The sequence below is a fragment of the Poecile atricapillus genome, chromosome 2 (assembly GCF_030490865.1).
Source record: "Poecile atricapillus isolate bPoeAtr1 chromosome 2, bPoeAtr1.hap1, whole genome shotgun sequence".
Classification (NCBI taxonomy): Eukaryota; Metazoa; Chordata; class Aves; order Passeriformes; family Paridae; genus Poecile; species Poecile atricapillus.
Genome location: NC_081250.1, coordinates 30,279,810 through 30,307,634, shown reverse-complemented (window position 1 = coordinate 30,307,634; position 27,825 = coordinate 30,279,810). Strand labels below are relative to the sequence as shown.

General features: G+C 36.7%; 1 protein-coding gene across 1 annotated transcript in view; it reads right to left on the bottom strand.

The window, feature by feature from the left end:
• The window catches only part of HDAC9 (histone deacetylase 9), a 460,460-nt gene that overhangs the window by 414,646 nt on the left and 17,989 nt on the right, over positions 1-27,825 (bottom strand). The window contains exon 2 of the mRNA XM_058831729.1: positions 10,364-10,474. Within this exon, the coding sequence (XP_058687712.1) occupies positions 10,364-10,382 (19 nt within the window). The 5' untranslated portion in view covers positions 10,383-10,474. The remainder of the gene's footprint in view (positions 1-10,363; positions 10,475-27,825) is intronic.

The following is a 27,825-nucleotide window of genomic DNA, read 5'->3' as shown; positions in this document are numbered from 1 at the left end:
AGAAAAGACAAAGTACTCAGTGACTATTTCAGGATTTTCCTGACTTAGCTTACACGTACTCGTGAATTTGTCCACAAAAAAAATCGTCTAGGGCAACTGCTGAACGCTTCAATAGAGAAAAAAAGATATTCATCAGGATCTGAGGCAGCTTTTGAGCAATATAAAAGAGTGCTCTTTCCACCCACAGCAACTACTGAAAGCTGAGTTGGGGATATCTAAATGAGCTGCGTTCACTTTGAGTCACTAAAGATATACTTCAAGGCTAGAGAAACAGCTGCAAGCACCCTAGGGGGAGTTGTGAAAGATATCTGATGTCTGCCTTCTTCATGAAGACTAAAATTTGTGTATTGTGCACTAGTCTTTATTGCAGGGTACTGCCTCAAAATAGTACTGTTTTAAAACACAGAGTAAATGCTTTTATAATACAAGTGATGTGAGTCACACAACACAGAGCACACACAACACCTCGTTGCCTCTATACCTACAGAAAACCTTTTTTTGCTCTACCATGCCCCAGATCAGTAATCCATTGTGAATTTCTCACTCAGGTCAGATCATTTTCCAACACAGGAAAAATGAAGAATACAGACAACATGAAACTTGTGTAAATGAATTACATGAACATTCAATTTTGAAAAGTCTCTAAATTTTTGTAAAGCACATATGCAGCCTTAAAGAGCAGTACAAAGAGGAAGCCATGTGCAAGGAGTTGTCATCTCCATTACTCACATCATGGCAATGTCCTGCAGTCACGCACTGAGGGGTACAAACCCTTATTAATCCACAATTCAGACAACTGAGAATGACATTATCTGCAAATTCAGGGTTACAAAGCAATGAGAGATTAATAAACAATAAGCACTTGCATAATTTTACTTTTATGGAACAGAAACTTTCCTTTCATTCCCACATGGCAACTTAAGCATCTAAGAGAAAAAAGACGGAGAGATTTAAAAATTTTATCTATGAAGAAAGGTTAAAGTAACAGATTTTTACAACTGAGTTAACAGAAGACTGGAAAGAACAACTAACGAATGATATCCTAGGAGAAGAACACTGAATAAGTTAGAGGACAAAATAGGGTGGCAGAGGTCACTAGTCCTCATGTCTCAGGTCAGCTGTTAACTACAATTGATAACAAAGGGAACTTTAGCCAGGAATTCAGGAATCCTAAAATAGCTTTGCGTTGGCAGAAACTGACAAAATGTTAAACCAGAAATTTTGAACTCAAAGTATCTTCTGTTTAACTAATGGGAGTTTTGTCAAACCATCTGGGGTTGCCTTCCTTTCTGTCAGAATTTCCAGCCAGAGGTCATTACCTGAAGGAGACTCCCCTCTGGAACAGGCATTGAGGTTGACAACATCAACACCTCACATCACAGCCCTTAGAACTACAGTCGTCACAAAAATTAGGTTTTACCTCAGGCCCCCTGACAGCTGCTCAGCTTTGTCATTATTAAAAGAAAAAAAAAAAAAAAAAAAAAAATTCTAGGTATTAGATGACATCAATATCCTCCCCTGCAGAGAATACTGGTCCAAAACAACATCTTTTGTGTTAATCTGTTTCAGGCCTCATTAAACTTTCAAAAGAAATTATCAGAGTTTACAAATCTTGCATACCTAAAGTGCAATGCTAAACAGAAATAGATTTAAGTAGCAGAAATACAAATACATAATATATTAAGTATTTTTCTAAATCACGCATGGAAACAGGTCATCAAGGGAGACTGTGGAACTTATTGTGATGTTAGCTTTTAAAACTCAAAATAATCTTGTCTTCTTAGATATGATAATTTAAAAATATTTTAAAAAGCCCTGAGGCAGGATCACACCGTGAGTTTCACTGATTCAGCAGGGCTTGGATTCACCCACAACATGCACATCATCATCTGAAGTAAAGCATGACACACCCCCCTCCCCAGTTCAAACCATACCTTGAGCTCCCTTTAGATATTCATTTGCTAAATGCTACAAAGCAGTGCTTAATTTCTAGATTAAGATATTCCATACACTCTAACATTTTAGATTTTGTAATGATATTTTGAAATTGCTACCAGCTTCAAAACTAAGGTACAACAAAATAGTCTTGCTTTTTGTGAGTTACCAAATCTGCAAATTACCTGTTATAAGTGTTATAATTATCCCTGCAGAAACATTCTGCAGAAACACATCTGCCAGAGACAAAATTAGGAGGTGGTATGTGGGTGTGAAAACACTAAAAGTTGGCAAACATGCCTTTCTCAGGGTATTCAATATAACCAATATTCATGCAGCTAACGTAATAAATGAAGAAACAAAAACTTTTTATTCATGCAGTTTAATCTAACTACCTGTATAACGCAACAATTTAGAAACACAGCCTTACAAAATTGTAGGTGTTATAAATTCATATAGGTAAATATTAAATCTTTTAACAAAGCACATTTAATATATTCCTAACTTTGCATTGCATATGTCTAAATGAATATGAAAGAATGTCTGGCAGCCAGATACTGAACTATCACTCTAAAAGTGGTATGTTGTATGATGTGACTGATGATGTGACTTTGTTGGTCATTTCATTCAGCTATAAAAATGTTCACTGAGCCTCCAAATTCTGCATGGACAGAACAGATAATTCGGAAAATCCATGAATAAGAAACGACCAGTAAAGTGATGAAGTATGAAGAAGTCCTTAGTACCTCTCTCCAGCTTTACCTATGCTTAAGCAGTCCCACAGTTATGGAGGCTGACCATGATTCTCTTGTTCAAGGATGACTTGTGATGCTTTCTTTCCAATGTAGGACGTGAGTTAAACGTTCTTTTTGTCTTCCTCTTCCTTCCTAACTTTGCCAAGACCATTGTATGGCTATGTAGTAAACCTCACTGAGCAACCAATCCAGGCTAAAAACAACCCTTACTTTTGGGAACAGCAGAGCCTGGATTAGTTCCTGAATCCATTTCATCCTGTGGCCACACAAATAAGTATACCTGGCACATCTGAGCAGTCAATGAGAAGAGTGAGAGTTGCTTATTCTGGCACTGCCACTGAAAAAAACTTCTCAAATTGAAACCTCTCCCTCCCTGGTGGCTCTCTGAACCATGCAGCCCCACTGGCTCTCCTGTCCTTGAGGTGACACTGTCCTGTCTTCTCCCCCCACAGAGACAAACACACAGCAAAATGAGGCTTGACACCACATCACACAGTAAGAGATTGAAGTGAAAGAGTTATCTGAGGAGCCAAACCACTCAGGAGGTGCGCTTGCAGCAAAGCAGGAAGCACAAACATCTTCCACACGACTTGTGTTTTCAGATACAAAGAGCCCTGCTAATAATGACATTGTAAAAAGATTTTTGTTGCTGCTGTTAATCTGGATACTGCAACAGTAATTCTCCACATGGAAATGTGAGACTTGACAGAGACATGAATTAGGAAAACCAACTGACCTGCCAAATGGACTACAGCAATGAACCACCTGAAGAGGCAAAACTTTTTATATAAAGCCTTTGAGCTATATTAATTCTTGAAAACACAACACCCTTAACATTCCCCCCATGCCACCCTCCTCAAACAGCATGCTAGACAGCAGTACATTAAAGCAAATATCGTCCATAGAAGAACAAGCAGATTATTTGGTATGACAAGACTAAAAATGGAATTCAGATGCTGAGGAGAGGGAGAGAAGTAAACAAACAAACAAACAAAAAAAAAGAAAACCAAAGCAAACCCAACCAAACAAGACCAATTGAAAATAAATGAAAAGGAACAACAAAAGTAGATGCACTTATCTAGAACTCATCTCACTCACTTAGGAATTTGGGTTTCTTATACTTGGCACAGTCTAAGGCATACTCTGTATGCATGACAGTCCAGCTGCCTAGATAGAAAGTTCAGAGGTGGTAGTGATCCCCCCCTCCTTCCAATAATACAAAAACCTAGGCCTTGTACCCTGTGGAATTAGAAGACAGGAAGACACATGTCAACTGCTGAAATGAGATGGGGAAGGGACATCTCTTTAGTTGAGCTTCAGATTCTGACCCAATTTAGAATTACACACCATTTTTGTTCCTAGAGAAAATTCCTATGCTTAGGCAAGGCTTTACAGGTTATGCTAAAGAGTTTGCTCCAAGCAAAGGAAAGCTTTCATGAGGCAACGTGGGATGCTCCCATTGTGTAAGCTTCCAGCAAGCACAATGACTTCAGGATTACAGACAGTAAAGTAATAAAAGCAGAGTTGATTAAATATTTCCTGTAAGACTGGAATCCAAACTTCTGAGCTTGGATTGACTTAGAGTGATAGCAGACCTCTGCTCAGTAAAAACACATGAAAATTTTGTTATACACTTAGTGGCAATCAAAGCAACTTCTAGGTGGCTGTTTGGATTCATCGTTTGTAATGATGAGCTAGATGAGGAATCAGGCTCTCCATTATTTTCCAGCATATTTCAATGGTTAGTTATCAACACTGTTACAAGCCACCTTATCTTCACTCTCAACAGAGAATGCAATCTTCTGATTTGCTTTTCTAAGGTCCCTCAAAATATAAACATATACATTTACCGATTTAAAGTTCACTAGACTCCAGTGAAAGTATAACTGTGCCACCTTGGTTTAATGAACTACTAATCAGCAGACAGGACAGTGGCATACTGGGTTTCGTCACTGGACAATAAATTTGATGGCAATTTCTAGAGGCACATGTTCTAAGTGAGCACCGAGGATAAATTACTTAAAATGAGAAAAAGTTTTTACCTCTAATTTAAAAAAGCCACGCTGAAGAATCTTTACAAGCTTTATAAACATTTCAAGATTTATTTCCAGAAAACTAATTTATCTTTTAAGGTACTAATGCACAAAAAGTCCGACCTGTGCTTTGGCTACACAGACCAACAAAATAGTTATTTTGAAAGACAAATACCCAGTCAAAAAAACATTCAGCAGACAACATTAACAACTGACTCGTGAAAGAAAACAGCAATATAGCTCTATTTGTCAAGCACAGTATCTGTTTGAAGAGATAGGAATCTTTTATGTATGTATGTACTGGTTAAAGTTTGTATGCATGTATCATCTTAAAGCACTGCAAAGTTATACCAAAAATACTTTTTTTTTTTTCAGTTAACCTGAATCTGCTGAAAGTAGTAACTGATCCCACAACCCACTGTCTAGTTGTTGTCATTATTTATTCACTTACTATTCACTTAAAATCTGAAGAATTAGCATACAAAATAATAGAACTTCATGAACATGTTCAAGTATGAAAGCACAAATAAGAGTAGAACCGTGACACCTTAATGCTTTAATTATCAATTTTCATTGTAAATGGTGCAAATTACTTCTAAGACGAAGAAAAAAAACATACTAAGTAGCTCAATGTATTTACAAACTTTAATTATAGCAAGTGAACAAGATGATGCTTTCTTATCTAATGCATGCACACAGCATTTTATTCATTATTTGGTAGACTTGTACATTAAATCCCCAGTGGCAGAACACATTTTGAATCTAAATTTTTCATTCAAGCTTGTTGGGATTTTACCTAGAAATACCTAGATGAAGATGTCAGGCTTAAATTATTATGAGAAAAATACAGAGGGAGTCTCTGAACAGCAACATCTTTTACATTTTATAAGGGCAAACTTAAGACTTATGTCAGACTGAAGCTTTTTTGGAGTTCTGTAAGGAGATTCAAGAGGTCAAAATCTGACCTGCACATCTCAGTCATGCTTTGCATTAATAGTTAAAAAGAGCAGAAAGTGTTGTGAGACAAAAATCCTTCTTTTACACACATTTACATAAGGCTGAACTTGTAGATTTGGGTTTTTTTCCCTTTTTGAGATTTTAAAGGGATGCAGTACTCTGTCACATATAGACAGATAGATATAGGTAACATACCTATTAATCCTCAATCTTATTGAGCCACATTCAGTGAATTCTCTATATATATCTAATCCAGCCTATGATGCAGTTCTTTTTTAATATAAGGAAAATTCATCACAAAGTCATCACAAGAACAAATGTATTTGATTCCTTCAGTCTACAGTCAGAAATCTGAAAAAGATCCATGCATTTAACTTCAATGGAACTTAAACACCTTCCAAAACAGACCTATGTGAGAAGGTTTTAGCCTTCTGGTATTTAGTTACTTCTTTGTTTTGGACTCAAAGTTCTCATATATTTTTACCAAAAAGCTGACAAAATACATTTTAAAGTAAGATACATGATTATTCATCAAAATATTCATCTGTTCACAGCATCTACTTCTCATGAAGAGATGGTTACTGGACTGCAACATAAAACTTCAATGCATTTTAATTTTAAAACAGTAGTGAAAATTGCATTTTGGAACTTTATATTTATATAGGAACTTATATCTATATAGGAAAACTATTTATAAAATTGCAGAGAAAAGCAGAGCAAGGAAACAGGGGGAGTCAGCTTTGCAGTGAGGAAAAACAAGCTATTTCTCATGAGGAACAAACAAATGCCTATCAAAGAAATTCAAGTTGACACAAAAGTGATCCAAAAGTAGTAGCTGGCAGAATTTAGCATACGGCTCCTTTCTCTCCCACTCCGTTTATTAAGAAGTATCACTCTCTCAAAACTCGATGCTAGCTATTCTCTGTAAGGGCAGGTGCTGGGCCGGTTTAGTCCAGAGAAGAGAAGACTGGGAGGAGATCTCATTAAAGCATAGATGTATCTCAAAGACAAATTCCAAGAGATTGGAATCAGACTCTTTAGCAGTGCCCACCTACAGGACGGCGAGCAAAGGCCGTGAACTGAAACACAAGAAGTTCCACCTCAACATGAGGAAGAAATTCTTCGTGTTGAGGATGGCAGAGCACTGGAACAGGCTGCCCAGGGAGGTCATGGGGTCTCCCCCTCTGGAGACATTCAAAACCCAGCTGGACTCGTTCCTGTGTCACCTGCTCAAGGTGACCCTGCCTTGGCAGAGGGATTTGAATGGTTATCTCCAGAGGTCACTTTCAACCCTAACAATTCTGTAATTCTGTGAAATAAATATTTTCTTTTTCTGACCAACGCTTTTTATGCAGTTATGCACTTTTTAATCAGTTCAGAACATGCAATGGCTACAGAATGTAAACATTTCCTTAATGATCTCACAATTCATAACAAGCAAAGCAAACATCAGCATCTTTCCCTGTTGAGATTCAGCATTCACCTAACAGCTTTATAGATTAGCAAGAGTCTGGTCCCTGAAGGTTCAAAGTTCTGGGATCAATTTAATAGGCTACAGAGTTGCTGCAAGTAGATGTTGCTATGCTGGAGGCCCCACATTCATTGCATCATACAATATAAGGAAATACTCATGTGCATTGGTTCTACAAACAAACCCTATCCAAAGAGGTTCCTCAGATAATGGTTGAATAAAACATAATTTTTGCTTGTTCCATGTAAGGTCTTTCAATGGGCTTTCAGACAATTTAGTTTTGAAGGGAAAGCAATTCTAAAGAAATAACTTTTTTTTTTTTTCACTGAACACATCCCATCATAAAAGTACAGAAATTTATCATCATGCACACAATCCTTTCTAAAGCATTTCAGAATTTTTCATTGACAGAAAAAGCCATCCATGAAGTGGGTTGGCCTATACCATTCATCTGCAGAGTAGTACTGCTTCACCAGTTTGCCTCTTGCTTTTTTTTCTCTTTTTTTTTAATATATTTATATTCTGTGTAAACAGCATGTATGAATGTACATACACAAGCTATATATATGTGTGCTAGATATATTGTAAAAAAAAAGTACATTCACAATTTTGTTGAAACTTACAACCATGACCCAAAATATCAACATTTACCATATATTATGAAGATTTTCACAGGTCTTATGTACAAGACACACAGATTGGTATTCAAATGAGATAGCGTCCTGGTGTTACACCATAGGAAAAAAAAGGGTTAGAAATACTGTCTGTATACTGTATGTTCTTAAAGCTCCCTGCTTAAAAATTATTTCAAACTGCCCTAACCACTGGATGTAACAGAATAAAGTAACCTATTCCCTGAAGAAATTCAAGACTATCAGGAATAAAAAAGAAAAAGCACAAAATCCCCATCTCTAACACTACTGATCACTCAGACTTTTGCCATTTAAATTGCAAGCCATAAATACAAGAACTACCTACCATGGGCTCACCGCCACAGGAAGAAGCTGGTCATGTCACCAGTGATTCATTAATTTTTCTTTTGGAATACTACGGACACGTGAACTACTGGAGCATCTTACAAGTGAAACAATCACAACCTGATACATATTTTAGACCTAAGTTGGAAGCTGAATCATTGGAATCATGGAGTCATAAAATAGTTTCTGTTGGAAGGGACCTTTTAAGTTGGATGGAACTGCCCTTCCATCTCTTAATCTCATAAAGTTAACCATCATAAAAAACAAACTCCACAAGAAAGGAAAAGTAGCAACAACAATTGCAATGGGACAAAGACATTGGCCATGTATGAAAAAACATGCACACTTGAAGAGGACTGGAAAAGGGGAACTCAGTTACTATGGATGCAATAAGAAAATTCAGCAATGTTTATCTTCTAAAAAATTCCAATCTAATGTTAACTGCTCAGAGAAATTGCAGGCTTCTCCTAACACTCTGTTCCCTACCAGTCTGTTACAGGGACTGCACTGAAACCAGAAATTCCACTGACTTCCAAAAGGTGACAAAGCACTGCACAAAACACATCTCAGCCTCGCCCACCTGGGGGACAGAAGAGATGCCACATGGGGACACTCATCCTCCTCCAGTTCACGGCATTAACTTTAAGCAGGATGCTTAAAGTCCAAATAAATCCTGCCTCACTGCTGTTTCACTGAGGGAAAGAAAAATGAGGATCCCAAGGCTGACACTGCCCTTGAATACTCCATTTCTGTACATGCCACAGAGGTGTACTGAAATGGCTGGTGAAGCAACTCAGAGTTTTCAGAGGCAAACTCTAATGATGGGGGACACCAAGGAGTAGATTTGAAGATATTTAGGCACCTAACTCCTACCAAAAGTGATGTTCCTGAAGTATCTAAATACCTTTACAAGTAATCTGATTATACTGAATGTTTCTCCTTTCTTGCATTAGATGTAGCCTGCAGAAACAGACAATAAATATGTACTCATGTTTGCCATCTTCTTTCTTCATACCAATAAGAGTAGTGGAAAATTTACTTTCTTTTTGTGAGAGCCAATTTAATTTTTGGCTCTTTCCATAGACTGCAACTAACACAAAAGAATAAACGTTAGAAAGATACCAAATCAGCTGGAGTATCTTGGCATTTGAACTGTAAGTTTAGCAAAGCACAAGATTATTTCCTATTAAGCACCACTGTGATCTAGATAAAGATGTGCCTTTCTGCTGAATGCCCTGTTGTGCTCTGTAGGAATAATTCACTGCATGCACCAAATTGCACTGTAAGAAAAAGAGGCCAAGTCAGAAACCCAGCTATGCTTGATTCCATTTGATGTAAAAACTATTGCCAGTTTTTAATACTGCAATCGACAATTCTCAAAAAATGCTCACTGAATTAAATTTCTCTGCAATAGGGCATGTACAGATAAATACAGCTCACAAAGCATTACAGTGTTTTCCCTGATGCTTTTATAGGCTGTTTGCACAAAACCAAAGCAGTCATAAAATAAGCCACCTGTAAAGGGTTATTTTACCAACAGTACTAGGAATAGATGCTTCAAGTGTGGGTGAACAAAGTGTGAACCATATGGGACGTTGCAGAGATTTGAATTGGGGACTCTCACTCCTCAAAAGAACTGAAGTCAAGGCATGTTCCATATGCAGCATTCTGTTTTCTTGGAAGTTTGAACAGCTACTGATAGTTTGCTTTCTATCAAGTGAACCTGCAGTTCAGTGACTCATTTTGCAGGCATTGGATAAAGCAGGCTCAGAGACCATTGTTAATTACACATATTTAAAGCAGGAAGCTCTGCAAAGAATGCCTATTAAGGGCAAAGATGACTTTGGAGCTAAACAGAAAAATAACAGGATAGGAAAAGGATAGGAAGTCTTTCTTTAAAATAAGCATTTATGCAAAGGCAGAAAATAAATTAATGTCTAATTACACATATTAAGTACGATAATATTACAAAATGCCTATTCATGTCAGAGCATGATGAATCAGATTCTTAAAAAAACAAAAAACATATTTTAGATGTACTGTAGGATTATACTGGCTTTAAAATTCAACTGTGATAAGGTATCCCAAAATTGTCTTCTTTGCCTATATAGCCATTGTCCTGTTTTATAAGAAGTGTTGCGTATCAGTCATTTGCCAAATTCATTTCATCAATACAAAGAATTATATATTTCCTAAGAAGGCATAGGAGTGAGATACAAATATAAACAAACTGACCTGGTGTTGTGGAGCTCATTTTTCTTAATGGAATGGTATCCTGTTAAAGTGTAAAGCAAACTTTGGCAGAAGTTGTTCAGATTTTGAGAATCTTCTGGAAATGGGGTGAATCTGAGTAAAATAAAGAAGAAAAAAACCACCTGTGACTATTTGCTGACAAATAATACACTTATGTCAAACACACTTAAACAGAAGAACATTTGAAATTTCTCACCCCAGAGGTTCTTTCTATAGTGTACTTTTTTGCTGCAAATTCAAGAGCTGAAGACCACTGAAAACAAGACTAAAATTCAGAAATCTTAAACCTTCAGAGCAGCAGAAATTTGCATTACAGCCCATCTATAGTCACATAACAACACCAGAAAGTAAAGGATGAACTTTCTCTCTCCTTTGTTTTTATTTATATGAAATAGAAGATATGAGGTACAAATATCTGGATTACATCCTTATGTCTAAGGAGTGGCCAGCTCTCAGTTTTACTGCAGTAAGCGTGGAAACATGAATGTGCAGAAACTGATCTGCATTCAAAAGTCTTTCTGGAATAGCGACTACTTCCTAAAGCTCCAGTGTCTGAACAGCTCATGAATAGAACTTGTTGAAATAATTAGCATAGCTGAAGGGATCTCCCATGACAAGCTAATGACATCTCTGACACCACAAAGAGAGCTGCTACTGGCGTGGGCTGCTCAAGGGCAGGGCAAGGAAGGTTCTGCAACTTGGCTGAAATCCTTTCACAGTAGTGTGGCATTCTCAGTCCAATACAGAAGCAGAGGCAAAAATGTTCCTCTAATACTCCCATCTGCTGAAAGTTTAAAGCTATAGAGGCTTTCAGGGAACTAAAATATCTTTTCATTCAAGCATGATATAAACAGCATAATGAGAGAGAAGGTTGTAGTGCATTACGACTGTGACTATCCTATTCAGCCACTGTTCCTGAAGTATCTAAGTAGTCAGATATTCTTAGTGCTGAATATTTTAGCAGCTTTTGTCACTTTTTTTAAACTACCAACTGCACATTTAGTTTCAAGCTGAGCTCAGCCAAATTTGAGATAGTAAATTACATTTTAACCAAGTATAATCATTTAAGTTTAGAATCATTATCATTCAAGAAAGGAAAATCACACATTTAGATAAGTAACTTCTGCTTTTATGCCCCCCAAAACAAGCTGGACATATATTGCTCAAATAGGCATGATATTTGAACACAACCAACACTACAGCAGACAGCACCTGTAAAACCAAAATTCATGATACCTCGTGAAAATCCTAATTACTTTCCCTTGTTTGCTTCATGCATCAAAATTCATCAAATATCAGATGGAACTGCTATAAAACTGAACAGACTCTACTGTTAAGCTCTATCCAAAATGTGCATTTGGGCAGATCCCTACTTTGGCTGCAGCAGGCACATAGCTCTAAGATTTATCAATAAAGTATAACCAATACGCAATTCAGTAGTTCTAAGATTCTACTTAATTTCACTGAGCTCATTATTATCTTTGCATCTACACAGATCATGAAAAAATATCTTCCAGTGAATCCAACATCCATTTATTCAGTATCCAGCCTCAGCTGGGATGATGTGGTTTCTCTCAGAAAGTCAAAAATGGATACTGATGCATAACTGTGGACTTGAGTGAATTTTCAGCATACATTTAAAGTAACCGTAGTCCTTTTGAGTGTTAGGAAAATTCTGGGCATTAGGATTTGTCAATATTCTAATATTTGAAATTCATGTATAATACCCATAACTGAAACTATAATTTTGTCTAAGTTTGCTTCGTATAGACCTCCCATCTAAGTAAACATTTGAGCGGAGAACACGTGGTCACTTCCAACTGCACTTTCAAATGGGTAAGCTTTCTCCTCACAAAGAAAACCTTCACTTTTTTCCCCCAAATAATTACTAATAATTGGGATAATTGTCCATGTGAGGCAGAGAGGACAGTAGATGTGACTGGCATGCTCCTGTCAGTGCAAATATTCCATTTGAGTGACATTCCCTACTCAAAACAGTGGCCCCACCAATCCTGTACTGGGTTAGGGATACCTGCTGTGCTGAAACTGTAGAAACAAGCTGCTTCATAGCTCTTCCCTGCTCTTCTGGAGCAAGGAACATTTACCCTTGGAGAAGAATCAGGTTAGGGAAGATTTAAACAGGCTGGTCATACATAAGTTCATGTGACCTGATGGAATGGATGCTCCCACAAGTCCTGAGGGACCTGGACAGCATCACTGCAAAGCCACTCCCAGAACAGCTTTGAAAGGTCGTGACTATCAAGGGAGGTTCAGAAAGACTGTAAGAAAGCAAACATCTCTCCTGTCTTCAGGAAGGACAAGGAGAATACAGAGAACCAAAGGTCAGTCTACCTCAACTCAATGCTTTGGAAGGTGATGGGACATATAATCCTGGAAACAATTCCCAAGGACATGAAGGACAGGAAGGTGGTGGGAAACAGGCAGGCTTTATTTATGAAGGAAAATCATACTTGGCCCACATGAGAGTTTTCTATAATTAAACAGTTAGAAAATAGGTGGAGGGAGAACTGAGAATGTTGTTTATCTTGAATAAAGAAAAGCTTTCAGCACTGCTCCCCAGAACATCCTCACAAACTGCAAAACACAGGAAAGGGGACAGCAAGGTGGCTGCAAACAGCCTGTGCTGCCAAGCTCTAAGGGTTCTGATCTGCAGGCCAAAGTCCAGCTGGAGGCCAGTCCCTTCAGTGGAGCCCCAGGGGTCAATGCTGGTGCCAGTACTGCTTTTCATTAAGCACCTGCCTCATGGTACAGAGCACAACCTCAGCAATTCTACAGACAATTCAAAATTGGAAGGAGTGGTTCACAGAGCAGATGGTTCTGCTCTCATTTAGAGGGACTTCAATGGGCTAGAAAAGCTGGATCTAATGAATGTGTCTGCCAAGGCTGGGGTGGGTGGCAGGGAGAAAAGTGAGAAACAGAAAAAGCCCCAAGATCAGAGGAAAAGGAAAGCTCTATTGCAGTAGCTAGGTAAAAGGCAGTAAAGAGGACAGAACAAGACTGTTCTCAGTGATCCCCAGAGACAGAAGAGGCAATGTGCACAAACTGAAATATGGCAAATTCCATTTAAACATTAGAAGGTACTTTTCCCCTGTTATTGTGGCTAAACATCTAAGTAATAGGCTGCCCAGCAAGTTTTCTGAGTTTCCATCTTCGGAGATTGTACACAGTCTTGGGCAACTTGCTGTAGCTCACCTAGCCTAGAAGAGGGGCATGGACTACGTACCTGCACAGGTCTGGAGATGCTCTGTGATTACATAATTTTTTCTTTACAAGATCACCAAAGACAGCATCAGCATTGAATATTCATTGCAGTTAAACCTAGTGAGATTAATTCCAGTATAAGAAAGTGTTCTGCTGGGATTTCCATAAAAAGATTTCTGTTAAGGAATTTTGTAAATTCAACTGTACTGGTAGTCTTATACTTAATGAGGTGGCAGTTGGCATCCTTCCTGATACTCTATTTCCATATATTTCATGTAAATGCAAAGCTTTCACTAAGCTGAATGTTGTTGTTCAGGTTCAGTTTTAACAACTCCTTGTAAATATGATACAAGGCTCACATTATCAAAGCTCCCATTTAAAATATAAAAAAATTCCACATCACCATATACAGAATTATATTCAAAACACAGACACTTTCATTCAAATACACTTCTACTGATAAGTTGACATGCTTCATTTATTTTTCTGAAGGAATGTCATAGTGCAAATTAGACACTACGAACTGCAGTGCCACGTGTTTTTTAATGTTAGCACTGAAACGAACAGCACAGGCCATCGTGCATTAAAATTTCATGAGGGGTGCTTTGCTCATTGGGAGACAAATTTGTTCTCCCTCTCCACCCACAAAAACCAGCACACAATTCCTGAAGATACTAAGGTACAGCAAGGGGCTCTGGGATTTAGGGGGGTCTAAGTGCACCTCCTAAGGTACTACATTTCAACGTTTACTTCAGTAACTTCAACTGTTACTTCAACAGTAACATTCTAAGGGTGTGTTTGGTTTTTTATTTTTACTACATTTTAACTGAATGATAATTCATTCTTTACCCATTATTAAGCTGGCATTTTAGTCTACAGCACAATATGCAGCAAATTAAGTTCTACATTCATGTGTATCACTGGAGGTGATGCTACACATTAGTGACTTGCATTTGCTCACCCAGGAACCATAAAACTTCCTCTTTTTCTTCAAAGGAAATTCAACAGCTCATATGCTTCAACAACTAATGCACCTTTGAAATTGCTACAAAAGAAGAGTGCAAGATGGAATGTAGGTTTTCATGCCCACCAGCCACCACAAACCTTATGTTTCTCATGACTACATTGTAGGTACAGTATTTTCTAAAACAAATAAGCATTTCAAGTTAACACTATCCCTTTAAACTGTCATCTTTCACTGTGTTGTCCCAAAACTAGTACCCACTGCCTACATTTTTTCTATCTTGTGCATATACTTCAAAATTCTTCTGGGAATTGAGTTTCTGAGACAGGATGCAATGAATTCAAATCCACAGAATTCAGATGAAAAATATATTTTTACTTCTATTTTCCCTGCACTCAAGATGAATTTTTCATGAGAACTTCTGAAATTAATCCATAGTTTTCAAAACTACATCCTGGAGGTTATGGATGCTAACTCTGAAACAGAGTGCCTGTAGAAATTGCAAGCTGCATAACTTCTCAGTCTTGCCTGAGAAAGTGGCCTGGAAAATTTTAAGGACGAATTAAAACAATCCTCAGAGACAGAAAACAGCCTTGCAGGTACTGTTTGTCTGTTCCTTGTTTTCTTTGCAGGAGAAGGTCGAGGAGTGGTGTGCCCCACTGTCCAATGATGGTGATGTAGTAGTTTGCTAACCAATAAGAGTTTCATTTTTGTACTCTTCACGTATCGGTCTATAAAAAAGACCTGAAGTAATAAACTAAGAGAAATTCTCCTGATTGACTCCTGAGAGAGTCTGTGTCATTCTTTTCACCGTTCCTAATAGAGCGACAGGAGGTACCTTCCAGATCTTTCTCTTCCAGGAGGATTTTTTACCTAAAATACCTTTATTTAAAAAGGGGTCTAGAAAATCATTATGAAAGATTTTGTGGATAAAAATATAGAATTATACGCTTCATTACATTCTGAACATGACAGGTCAGCACCCTTAATAATACATCTCGTTGTTTCTCTGCTGCATACATTGTTTTAAAATAGCTTTCAGTTACTTAGAAACAGAATTGTTGTTTGGAATTGAGATTAAAATGCTGGAGGCCATTAAGTGTCACAAGTGCTCAAGTGTCACAAGAAAGAAATACTTCCTTCTCACATTTAACAGCTCGTGTATTAAAAAACCAAACATGTGAAACAGCTGCAAGAATTAGTACAAATTCTGTTGCCCAATGAACAGTTCAGCAAAACGCTCAATTAAAAGAAATATGAAAGCTTAAAAACAACAAAAAAAAAACCAAAACAATAGTTGTTCTCTCTAGAATATGAAAAGCATAATGTTTAAAAAAAATACATCTTTCTAAATGAAAGATATTCTTCAAAAGAAAATTGTTGAATAGGTATTCATACAGTAGCTAATGAAAATCAGAATAAAAAGAGATCAAGCTATAGATCTTAGAAAAAATAATAAAATAAAATAATAAAAAATAATAATAAATGCACAACAACATACTGACTGGAAGACATATCACAATGAACTTTTACTGAAGTGATCTGCATCCATGTAAGCCCATGAAACCCAGAGTGCCAAACTGAACCCTTCTAACCTTGTATCAAACTTCTAAATTTGATTAGGAAGTGAGCTGGCATATGGTGGTAAGTTGTTAAGGAATGGTGTGAATTCCAAGACTTAAGTACTTAAAGTACTTAAAGGCATCAATTCAAAAAGCAAATGGCTATTATAATTGGTTTAAAAATGTAGAATAAGTGAAAGCTAAACCAAAACCAGGACATTAGCAGCACATGCAATTGTGCAGTGACTTTTATATGCAAATCCACTGCAGATTTAGTTGCAGTAGAAGACCAAAGTCCAGTCCAATAGACATTGGGGTATATAACTGCCTTCAGCGGGAATTTAGTGGTTCCATAGCAAAGCCTTCAGAAGCCAGAGCTCAGTGCAGGATTAAGTATTTTACCATAAGGTATTGTGCTGGTTTGGTTTTAAGGCATCTTAATTAGGTATCTACTTAAAGAAATTTTAAAGTCTGTACCAATTTTGCAGTACATACCTTTGAAGATTTTGTATTAAAGAACCACTCCAGTAGCAAGTACTGGACTGTCATACTCTTTATATTTCCCCAACAAAGTGATTTTTGATGCCTAACAGAACTTAAAGAATCTGTAAAGAATCCTCGGCTATACGTCTAAAATGCAACTATTTATTTTGACCAAAAGGTTAAATCACTATGTTTTAGCAATTACTCATGTGCAATATTAAGCAGTGTTGGACCTCATGCTGTGAGCACACAGCTCACACAGCTGTGAGAGGCTCAGACTTCTGTCCAATAAAATAAATTCTCCTTCCTGAAACTCTTTAAAGAAAGCAATAAATCCATACACCTATTTCAACAACCTCTTTTACATTCACTGTCTACTACAGAGATGAAGCAAATGAGTTTTCTAAAAATCAAGATGAGATGATGTCTTCCACTAAAAAAGAATCCAAGGCCTCAATCAACAGGATTAAATAACTGCTGGCTGGACTTCTGCTATGCCAGTTACAACAAATTGGCAGAAGCTTCTGCTCTGTTTCCCAGTGAAATCAGTTAGAAATACAATATAGCTTAAATAAAAATAAAAACAAAAAAGCACCAAGCAACCTCTTTTTCTTTCAGTCTCATCAGGATTTGGAACTTGTTCACCATACAGCTGCAGAAATACTTCTACTGCAGCTTAAGTTGTTCTGTCTTCCTCTTTCATGCCAGCCCCTTGTCTGAATTAAAAAGAGTGCACATCCAGATGTGCCCTCACAAAAACAAAGCTGATGTACAAGATTTGCCCTGTATCAAGTACAACCAGGCAGTAGCAGATACCACAGCAGGTGAGGGACTGGCCTATACAATGTTTTCATAGCAGAAAAAGAAAATATGAGACAGACTTGTTTAGGTCTGCATTTTGATTATTTTTTTTTTAATTATGCCAGATTTTAATCAGTACTGAAAATGAAAACAACTTCTTATAAGGAAAAATCAAACTTAAAATTCAGAGTTTACTGAAGCACATAAGGAAAGAAACAAAGAAACAAAAGTCTTTTTCATTGGAACAGGCTGTCCAGATGTCATCTCCATCCTTGGAGATATTCAAAACCAGAAGTGAAAATAGCCTTGGTCTACTGTAGCTGACTGTGCCTTGTTGACTGTGATTGAATTAGAAGATCTCTAGAGATGCTTTCCAGCCTCAGCCATTCTGCCACAAGACACACAAAGAACAGTCCTTGTAGGTCGTATGAATGTGGGTACAGCCCTCTCCCCTTGCACAAGAGCATTGAGAAATTTTCACCACATGAATACAACCGGAAGAAACAATCTGTCTCTTAAAACTTCTCAAAAATCTGGACAAAGTGAGCCACAAAAACAAACTACAGAGTCCAGATTACTTTGAAGAAAATCACAAATTCTAAGTTTATTTTATTTTGACTCTCTTCCCAGCACTATCAAAACTAATTATCCAAGCTCCTGGTAAGAAACCATCAGACAACTCATGCACTACATTTACAAATGCTTTCTAAATTCTTAAATCTACCTTTGAAAAATTTTAAGTGAACTTCTGTGGTGAGCAAAGGCAAAGTTAAGTGACAGCTGGAGTACAGACTTACCTAAGCACTGTGAGCCCTGCACTATGGAGCTATACTGTGCATAATTCAGGGAGTATTGCAGGAGGGCCCCACTCCAATAATCAACAATTTATTATCAATCATGATTAATAAGTTAGTCACTAGTAATTAAAACAGAAAAGAAATAAAAAATCCCAAAACCCACCCTTTCAAGAGATGTGACAACAAACAACCCTGGTGTGCATACACCTCTCTGCCTGCTGTGTGCCCAAGAACATACATTTCTCTAAAAATGCTTGAGATTAAGTGTAATTTTAACCCATGGAAACTATTAACAGTGGGTTACAGTAGAGGGAAGGAGAGAAGGAGGCAGACTATTTATTCTATGTCTGCATAAACACAAAGAATAATATAAAAAAAAAAAACCAGTACACAACACATTCTTAATAAATAGCTGTGCACAAGAACAAAAAAAATCAATAGGTAAACATTACATTAGAATATAACTTTTACCATGGGTTCAGCTAAACCAACACAGTTCAGTGCACTAGAACTACAAACTTGTTCATTCAAAGGAACAAGAAGTAGACCATGAACAGAACACTTCTGAAACTCTTTGAGCCTATAATATGTAGCTCACAGTACTTCAACTTTGGTTTATGTTTGCCTTTTCACCAGATGAAAACCAACTTTCTATCAACCATTCCCCCTTCTTTTTTCTTGAACTGAACTGTATTTCAGCTATCGTTGACCTTGTTGCACGGTATGGTAATTGACATATAGCTACCTATAAAGAACCAGAGACAGCAACACAATTTTCCCCTGTTCCTTTTTTATCCTGGGTCTTTTCAGATGAAGGGCAGTATAGCAACTAGGTTTTTATGTTTTAAATTTAATGTGAGATGCACAGCACCTGAATACTTACCACAGCGGGACTTTGTAACTAGAACATATCAGAACATCAAAGCTTCTTTCATACAAAAAATCACTTTTGCATTTCTGCATCATTGTCCTAATTTAGAATAACAGAACACCTCTCATGAAACAACAAGAATTAACAGCCTCTCTATGGAAGTTCATCTGTTTTAGACAGCCTCAACAAGAAGAGACTACTTATCTAGAAGGGAAAGCCTCCAAAGGGAGTTTCAGATGCTTGGCCTGTGATCTGAATGGCTGTCTGAAGGAATCAGTCTTGCTTTCCTTTCCAGCTCGTAAAGAAAACATGAAAGTATGTAATGGCTAAGTTAAAAGGAAAAAATATAATAAAATTTTAGAAGAGCAACCTCATGTATAAACTTCCTCTGACATTATAAAAATTTAATTTGGAATCCCCAAAATTTACTTTCAGTAAAATAGTTTGAATACAATACTTTTTTTTTCTGATTTTAAGACAAAAGGAGATACTGTCCCTCACTGAAACCTTCATTAGTATGCAATGATTTATCATTTTTATGTGATCAAAAACACTTGGGGCTATCACCACTGCCTTCAAAAAGACTAGAGCGAAGTTATAGCAAAATACCCTTGAAAAATCCATATTTGTGTTAGATTGTATGCTTACATATAGATATTAGCATCGGTAATCATATTCAAGAGCACCTGATTTACAAAGAGTTCATATTTTTAGAACACAATATGTCCCTGTAAGCTTTGCTTTGACACTTGGTTTAGATGAATCCAGACAAACCTCAAGGTGAATCATCATAACATTCTGCTGCCCTCCAGCCCTTCCACAGAGGCTACAAAACTCTCTTTGGTTTCTTCTGAACCACTTTTGCTACTTCCATCAAATTAGGACCTAGATGTCCCATCCAGCATTCAAATCATTTAATAAGATATTCAATGCTCTGTTATTTAACTGACCTTTAAAAGTTATCAAAACTTTTTTTAAATGTCAAATATGGAACAGCATGCCTCAATGGCCTTGAATTGGTAAACTTCTGTGGACATCAAAACACAGGTCTCAAACATGAATTTCTCACGTGTACCATTTCCTCCTCTACAGAAAGAGTATCCAGTCTCAGATGCTTTACTTCAGTGACACAGGCATACTCAAAAAGCTGTAAAAGTGTTACCTTATTTGCAAGTAAGTTGTACTCTTCTATACACACATGTATTTCTGATTTTGGGAAAGTCTCAGCCACTTAGGATATGAGACTTCATTTTAGGAAAAAAAGTATTTTACTGGTTTCTGAACTTTATCACTTAAAATACTAATCTGAGAAACAAATATTTGAAGAAATATAAAGCAGAGAACTTCAGATCTGCAGGCATATTTGGATCGTTTGTAATTCTGACTTGTACATGACAGACAATTTTCCAGAAAACCAAATATTACACAGGAGTAAGACACGGAAAATGCAAACTCACGACAACTTAATTTTAGGTCAGGAGTACCCAGAATACAAAGAAACAGAAGCACCTAAAACCAGATAAAACACAGGCCAAGAATCATGGCAATCACCTATAGGAGTTCGTCAGCTACTTCCATTGTGCAGCACGCAGAGACCCCACGTGAGAACAACATCTTGTGTTTCTGTAGTGCTTAAAGGAATTCCACCTGCAAAGACCTTGCAAACAGGAGAGGGAAACAGGGCTTAGTGCAGGCACCAAGCACAGTGATGAGTGGAGACTGAGATCTTTAAGATTTTTACAAAGGGATAAAATCTCATTAAGTAAGAGAATTGACACAGGAGAAGGTCTATAGGTATGTAGAAGCTCTCAGCAAGCTTAGAAGGAAGCAGAAGGAACCTCTCCATGTAAATATTTCATGGTTGTGATTCATTACATGAGATGACTGATGTCCAATGCTATTTCATGCATTAGAAGTAACTGTGATGAGTCAAAATTTTCCATTTAAATCTATGATGGAAAAGTGGGTTTATCTTCTTAGCAGCAAAATGATTTTTGCCTTTATAAACATCAAGATTCCTTTAGCTTCTGCTGCTACATAGCCAAGTAGTTTTCTGTTCATTAAAAACAACCTTCAGTCAAATTTTCCTCAGGAAAAGCATATATATAGCCAAAGAACATATAAACTGAATTATTTTATAAAAACTTATCCCACAAGAAAAATTTTTGCTGTCATTGAATTCTATCAAAGATTGGACAAGTTTTTGTTTCACTAGCTTCTAGATACATTAGGCTTCAATTTTGAATTTTCAATTCTAAAGAACTATTATCACAAAATCTTTAATTGTTGAAATAGTTATTCGCAGTGTTTGATAAGTAACATATTTTGTAGAGCTTGTCTTACAAGAAAATAAACCTTTCACAGCAGATGATGCTTTGAAGAACATTTACACTGAATGTCCTTTGACAATAGATTTCTTTACTGTAGAGCTTTACTTGTTTTCACAAGACAAGGTTTAATTCTAAACTGACATGTTTTAAGATTATGATTCAGCAGAGACTGAATGATACATGGACGTTTGATTAATACTTTGGCATTTTCAGCAGTGGAATACAAAAAGAAGACAGACTCCCTGTATCAGGCAGTTAAATTGGTCACAGATTGAAGACTGAGAATTATTTTAATGCTCAATTAGTTTTCTGTGATTTCACCGATGTCACTGAGAAAAAAAATAAACTATATCTTTGATAATTTGTAAGTTAATATTACAGTTCATATTTCTTACTGGAACTTGACAGGAATGCAAGAGACTTATTAATGCACCTGGGTGTTCAATTCAACTCATAAATCAAAATTTTTGAGAAAATTCTGACCTCTGCTACAAGTGTGTACTGTCATTTAGCAGTAGCAGTAGGACAAAATAATGGTGAAAGTTAACGACCTTTATGAAGCTCAAGTCTTGTGCAGGAGTGGGGAAAATGTTCAACACAACCCACATTCTGACCAAGTTCTTGTCCACTCTTGCTCAGTGTCTGAGGGTTGAGCAAATAAAGATTCAACACATATAAAATCAACCATCTGTCTTTTTGCCCCTATCAGATATATGGACATACATATACTTACAATGATTTTAAATTAAATTTTTTTTTGTACCTACACTCAATTACAAGGAAGCTTATACCTTTGTAAATATAAAACATAAATATCACTATCAGTTCCAAAGAAGAACCAGTTTAAAATTTATATCTAGCAACAAGCTACAGGTACATCTCCCAATTTAATGAAATGAATTCTGTATCCATGCAGTTTTGCATCTAGCTACATACATAAAAAAAAAATGGACTTCTTACCAAATGATTCAGTTTTCCTTCTTGTTAGGACTACAACTGTGGAAAGTACTCATACACAATCAATTCAACTGTTTCAACTGTGTGGGCTTCTTCGTTCAACACTCAAATTCACTTTTGGATCACAGATTTCAAGACCTAAAGAAAAATCACCTCGAGCTAAAATCACCAGGTTTCTTGATGACTTGGGGGAGAAAAAAAACACAAAACAAGAAAATACACATGAAAAAAAAAAAAAACAAAACAATTTCTATACCCATACAAAAAAACTGCAGTTGATTCCAGTGAAATGAAAAGCACAACAAGCAAAACCAGGGCTCAGTGCTTTTTCATCAATCCTAACTGGATGAAAACAATTGGAATTAAAACTCAATGGTTTTGGCAAACACTTGCAATGCAGAACATTGCACCTGCCATCACAAATGTATGAAACATATAATGGTGCTTAAATACATTAAAAGCTTGGTTATTTTTCTTCCTATTCTTTCAACATCAGCATTCTGAATATCCATGCAAGAGGCCACATTTGTGAACAGCCAGGAAAGAGATCTGAGGGTCCTGGTCAATAGCAAGTTGAGATTAATTCAGTGGTATGTCCTGGAAGCCAAAAGGTTCCTGGAGTGCATCAAGCACAGCATCAACAGCTGGTTGAGGGATGTGACTGTCCCACTCTGCTCTGCACTGGTCTGGACCCACCTTGAGCACTGTGTGCTGGTTGAAGTACCTCAATACAAGAAGGACATCAAGGTATTAGAATATGTCTAGAGGAGGGGACCAAGATGGTGAAAGGCCTTGAGGGCAAGACTTCGTAAGTCTTGCCTTGTTAAGAGCAGCTGAGGTCACCTGGTTTGTTCAGCTTGGAGAAGATGCAGATGTCAACCAGTCAAACAGAATCACGGGTTCATTTTATGCTTCAATGAGACCATTTCTCTTGTTGCTACCTCTGAAAGAGGTAAAAAAACACAAAAGCTATTTTAATACACACAAAAATGAGTATTCATCCCTGTCTTAGCAGGGAAGTTATGTAGCACTTAGTCTGTGGCTTATCCAAAACTGTCATGTTAATCACAAAATTTTGATAATGCAGTGTTTTTAATTACTGCTGCATAACTTTAAGAGGCCAACAGAATTTGAAACTGAAAGGCAAATATGTCATCTTTAAAAAATATCTTCAGGTTGCAAAAGCAATTCTAAGTTCAACCATCACTCGTCAAACTAATACAAACAAAACTAATATCAAACAAAACAGGACATTTCTTAAGCCTTTGGGACTCAAAAGAAAGTGCACAGATGGTTTAGCAAAGGCACAGAGGCAGGAAGGGACATGATAAATGGGGGAAGTGGAACAGAACTGGGCTTCCAGTACATGGCTGGGGTAAGGAATGTGAAAGGCAATTTTTCTATCTTTTCTACGTAACTTTGAGCAAGAGGGATCTTCCAGTAGTAAGGAAAAAAACCGAAACAAAACCTCAATCAAACTAAGAAAAAACCCCACCAAAACAAGAGTTACAGGTTGTCATTCCAAATAGAAATATTTGTACATTCTGAATGTACTGGAATTAAGAGAAAAGCACACATACAGTGTTTGTGAGTACACCAGAAATTAAAGGGGGTTTAGGAGTTTAAAAAATATTCAGTATAGAATTTAACATTCCATTTTTGGGAAAACTCAAGTTTTAAGCTGGGAGGAATATAACTTTCACTTTTTTTTCCTGTATAAAAATCATATATGTTTCCAAATGAACTATCACCTCCCATTCAAGCCTGTCACTTCAGTAACCATATTTCCATGGTAAAAGAGACGTTAATGAAAGCAGCCCTAGATTTTTTCCCACAATAAGAAGCATAAGAGAATATAATTAAAATCTTATTATTGTTACATTTGGATTTGCTGCCAAATTCTTGTAGCAAGTAAGTCCAGATACACAAACAGGAAAAGATTTTATGTTATTTTTACTGGCAAAATCCCAGCAACCTGTCCACAGTCCACAACTGCTCATACAGCTGCATACTTCCTGCTGCAGACTCCTCACTGCAGATACCTAATTCCTTTTTTTTTTTTGTTACAACACCAACCATACCGAAAATTCAACTGGAAACAATTTCAACACAAGCTGCATCATTATGCTTGAGGACATTATGCATGCCATACCACAGACTGGTAAATAAACATCACATTGAAATATTTTCCAGTATAACCAGGGGGATTTTTTACTTAGTATAAAGATACTATTATAATTTTTATTTTATTTTTAAACCTTAATAGCATGGTAATTAAATTTCTCTTGACTTTAGAACACAAGAACATCCTCATGGTTAGATTTGCCTAAACAGAGTACACAAAATAAAACCTAACACAAAATTTGAAAGAAGGCAAAATAGAAAAAAAATTGTACCATGCCAAGTAAAAAAATGCCTAACCTAATTAGTTACTAAATAATTAAAAGTATTTATTTAATAAAGATGACATTAACAATAAAAAAGCTCTTTGCTCAACTACGCTTCATTGGCAATATAAAATTTGAGCTCAAAGCAATTAATTATAGAACAGCTCCACTGTCCCAAAGCTGGAAGAAGCTACTTTCCCCGTGAACATAAAAATCCCTAACTGTAAACTTCTGGCTAAAATAGCCTGTATAAAACCGGATGAGGTTTCCCAAAAAATGAGTGCAGTCACGTCACCTCCTTTCAAAACCCACTCAAATTTTGCCTGAGCCAAATCTCAGGTCATTTCAGGCTCCAAAAACAGCAACCAGGCAAATGCAGCTTTATTTCCAAGGATCTCTAAACTAGCAAAATATTGAATAAGACTGGGAAGCAATATCCAGCATTTGTGAATGAAGATTTTTCTAGTTATTATATCAGTTATAAGAAAATGAGTGATGTAGTAAAATTGAAACCAAAATAATAGTAAAAAGTCACTTTCTACTTTCCTATGGAGACAAAATTATTGAGCATTCAGTTACTTTGGCACTAGCTCTCAACCTGACTTCCCAGTAAAATGAAGAATTGGCTTCAGAGAATTGGTATTACCACATACAAGTTAAGAGACCTTACTGCAGGCCTTCAGTATATAAGGGAGACTTATATGGAAGATCAGAGAAGCTTTATACCAAGACATGTAGTGACAGGACACGGGCAATGGTTTGAAACTGAAGGAGGATAGGTTGGACATAAGGAAGAAATTCTTTATGATGAAGGTAATGGAAGAGGTTGTCCAGGGGGGTTGTGGATGCCCCAGCACTGAAGTGATCAAATTCAGGCTGGATGGGGCTTTGAGCAATCTGATCTTCTAAAAGATGTCCCTACCCATGTCACAGAGGCTGGAAACAAGTGATGTTCAAGATTCCCTTCCAACCCAAACCATTCAATGATTCTAAGCTACATTTATATACATTTTTGAATATATTAAAAGAAAGACTAGTTGATGCTTCCACTAAAAATTTGAAGCTGTTATAGATGTTGGCTTGAGCTGTAATACTGGCAAAACAGCTAAATATTGATAAAACAGCTACTAACATGAAGCAAAGAAAAGCCTTATCAGCTATTTATTGTTTTTCTGCACTGCTATGAGAAACTCCATAAGCACATAACATAACCTATCCAGATGAAAGTTAACAGCACACGGCCTTTTCACTTTTCAGGGCTAAAAGAAAACTGTACAGATGCTGCAGCTATGCAGCCCATGCATTGCACTAGTCCATGGATACCATTCAGTTTAATCACCTTGCAAAGTTTTTGGGTTTTTTTCAGTGACTAGGAAAATCAACGAGAAGCCTCTCTCTAAGTATAACTGACAAAGCCTTATAAAACTGGCATGTTACAGATTCAACCCCTCTTTTTTAGTAGAACTAGAAAGAATACCAGTTTCTCAGAGGCAGGTAAAAGATCCAGTTGCACACAGTCAAGAAAAAATTGCCCAGAAGCTGAGAAACAGAACAGGAGACAGAAGAGGACATGGAAAGGGTTAAGAGAATTTGCTAGGCTGCCACAAGATGATGTAAGGAAATAAACTTTACCCCAAGAGATGCCTTCAGCTAAAATAGCCAATTATTACGATAAAGAGGCAAGGAAAATAACCAGTAAGTAAAAATTGGAATTATTTACAGAAAAGCAGAACTTCCATTCAGAAATAAATTTAAGTATGTCACCATCGGCTTGGGGCAAGGGGAACAGGAAAAATAAAAAATAAAATAATGACCTGCAAGGCAACTACCTCATGAAGTAGGCAAATCAAAGAACCCTCAGTTCATGTACGTTTTTTAAGTTTAAATAGAAAAATATAGCAAACATTTCCATTTCAGCAGGAGGAAAGTGTCAAATATATTTATCAACATAATAATAAAAATTCAGTACTGCTGAAATCTATAGGAATATCTTTCTGCTTCCATTGAATAACACTTTTATTAAATATTAATAAAACAATATATAATGACACAGTTCAAATGCTGGACGATAAAAAAACAAAGGAACAGTATTTATCATCTCTTTCCAAGTTTCATGTTGTTTTTATTCTTACCTTAACAAAAATAAAAGATCTTCACACACAGATAAAAAAAAATAGTCAATGTGCCAAGACCCAGGAAGTGTTTTGTCTTTCCTTCTGATACTGGTATCAAAAACATGGAGTTTTTTTCATAATGTACCACATATAGAAAGGAAATTAGGTATGATGTTCAGAAAGAAAAATGATAGGATTTCTTGGCCTTTTTCAAGTCCAGAATATCTGCTAGTACTGTCAGTGAGAAAGACACCCTTTCCTTGAAATGAAGAGGTTTTTGCTACCTATGTTTAGGCACAGAAGTCACAATTAAATGTCAGTATCTGCCAAAGAAAGTGTATTACAGACTACAGCAGCTGCTTTGATGAAAAATTCGTATTATTACTGTTTCCTGGCCAGAGTAAAACCTTCATCCTGAAAAAGTGGCATTTAAAGCTACAGCTCTGCTTTCTCAAAGAAAGAACTTTAGTGTTATACACAATCAATTAATTTCGGTATTTATGTTCCTCCAAGCTTTAACAACTGTCCTTAATTCCTCTCTTTACTGGCACATTTCCATTCATAGATGATATGTATCCAAACTGTTGAGTGTTCCAGGCATTCATCCTGCACCATTTTCTACCTGGGCTTCTCTAATCTGTTTCAACCATGATAATATTTTTCCTGGTTATCTATGTCAACCTATGTCCATTTATGGCAAAGGAGAAAACCTGTATATTCACGTAATTTTTTTTTTTTCCTCTAATACAGTTTCAGATATCTGTCCGTCTATTTATTTGCTAAGAATTTGACTAAGATGGCCCCCTTTAGATGTGCTTCCTGGCTGCCAATTTGTTATTCTGATTTTTTTAAATCCTCTCACTTCTACACTGCCCACTGCTGTCACCAAATGTTAAGATTTGCTTTTCCCCATCTATGTTTTTTTTTTTGTTGACTGCTGTACTTACACTGTTGTT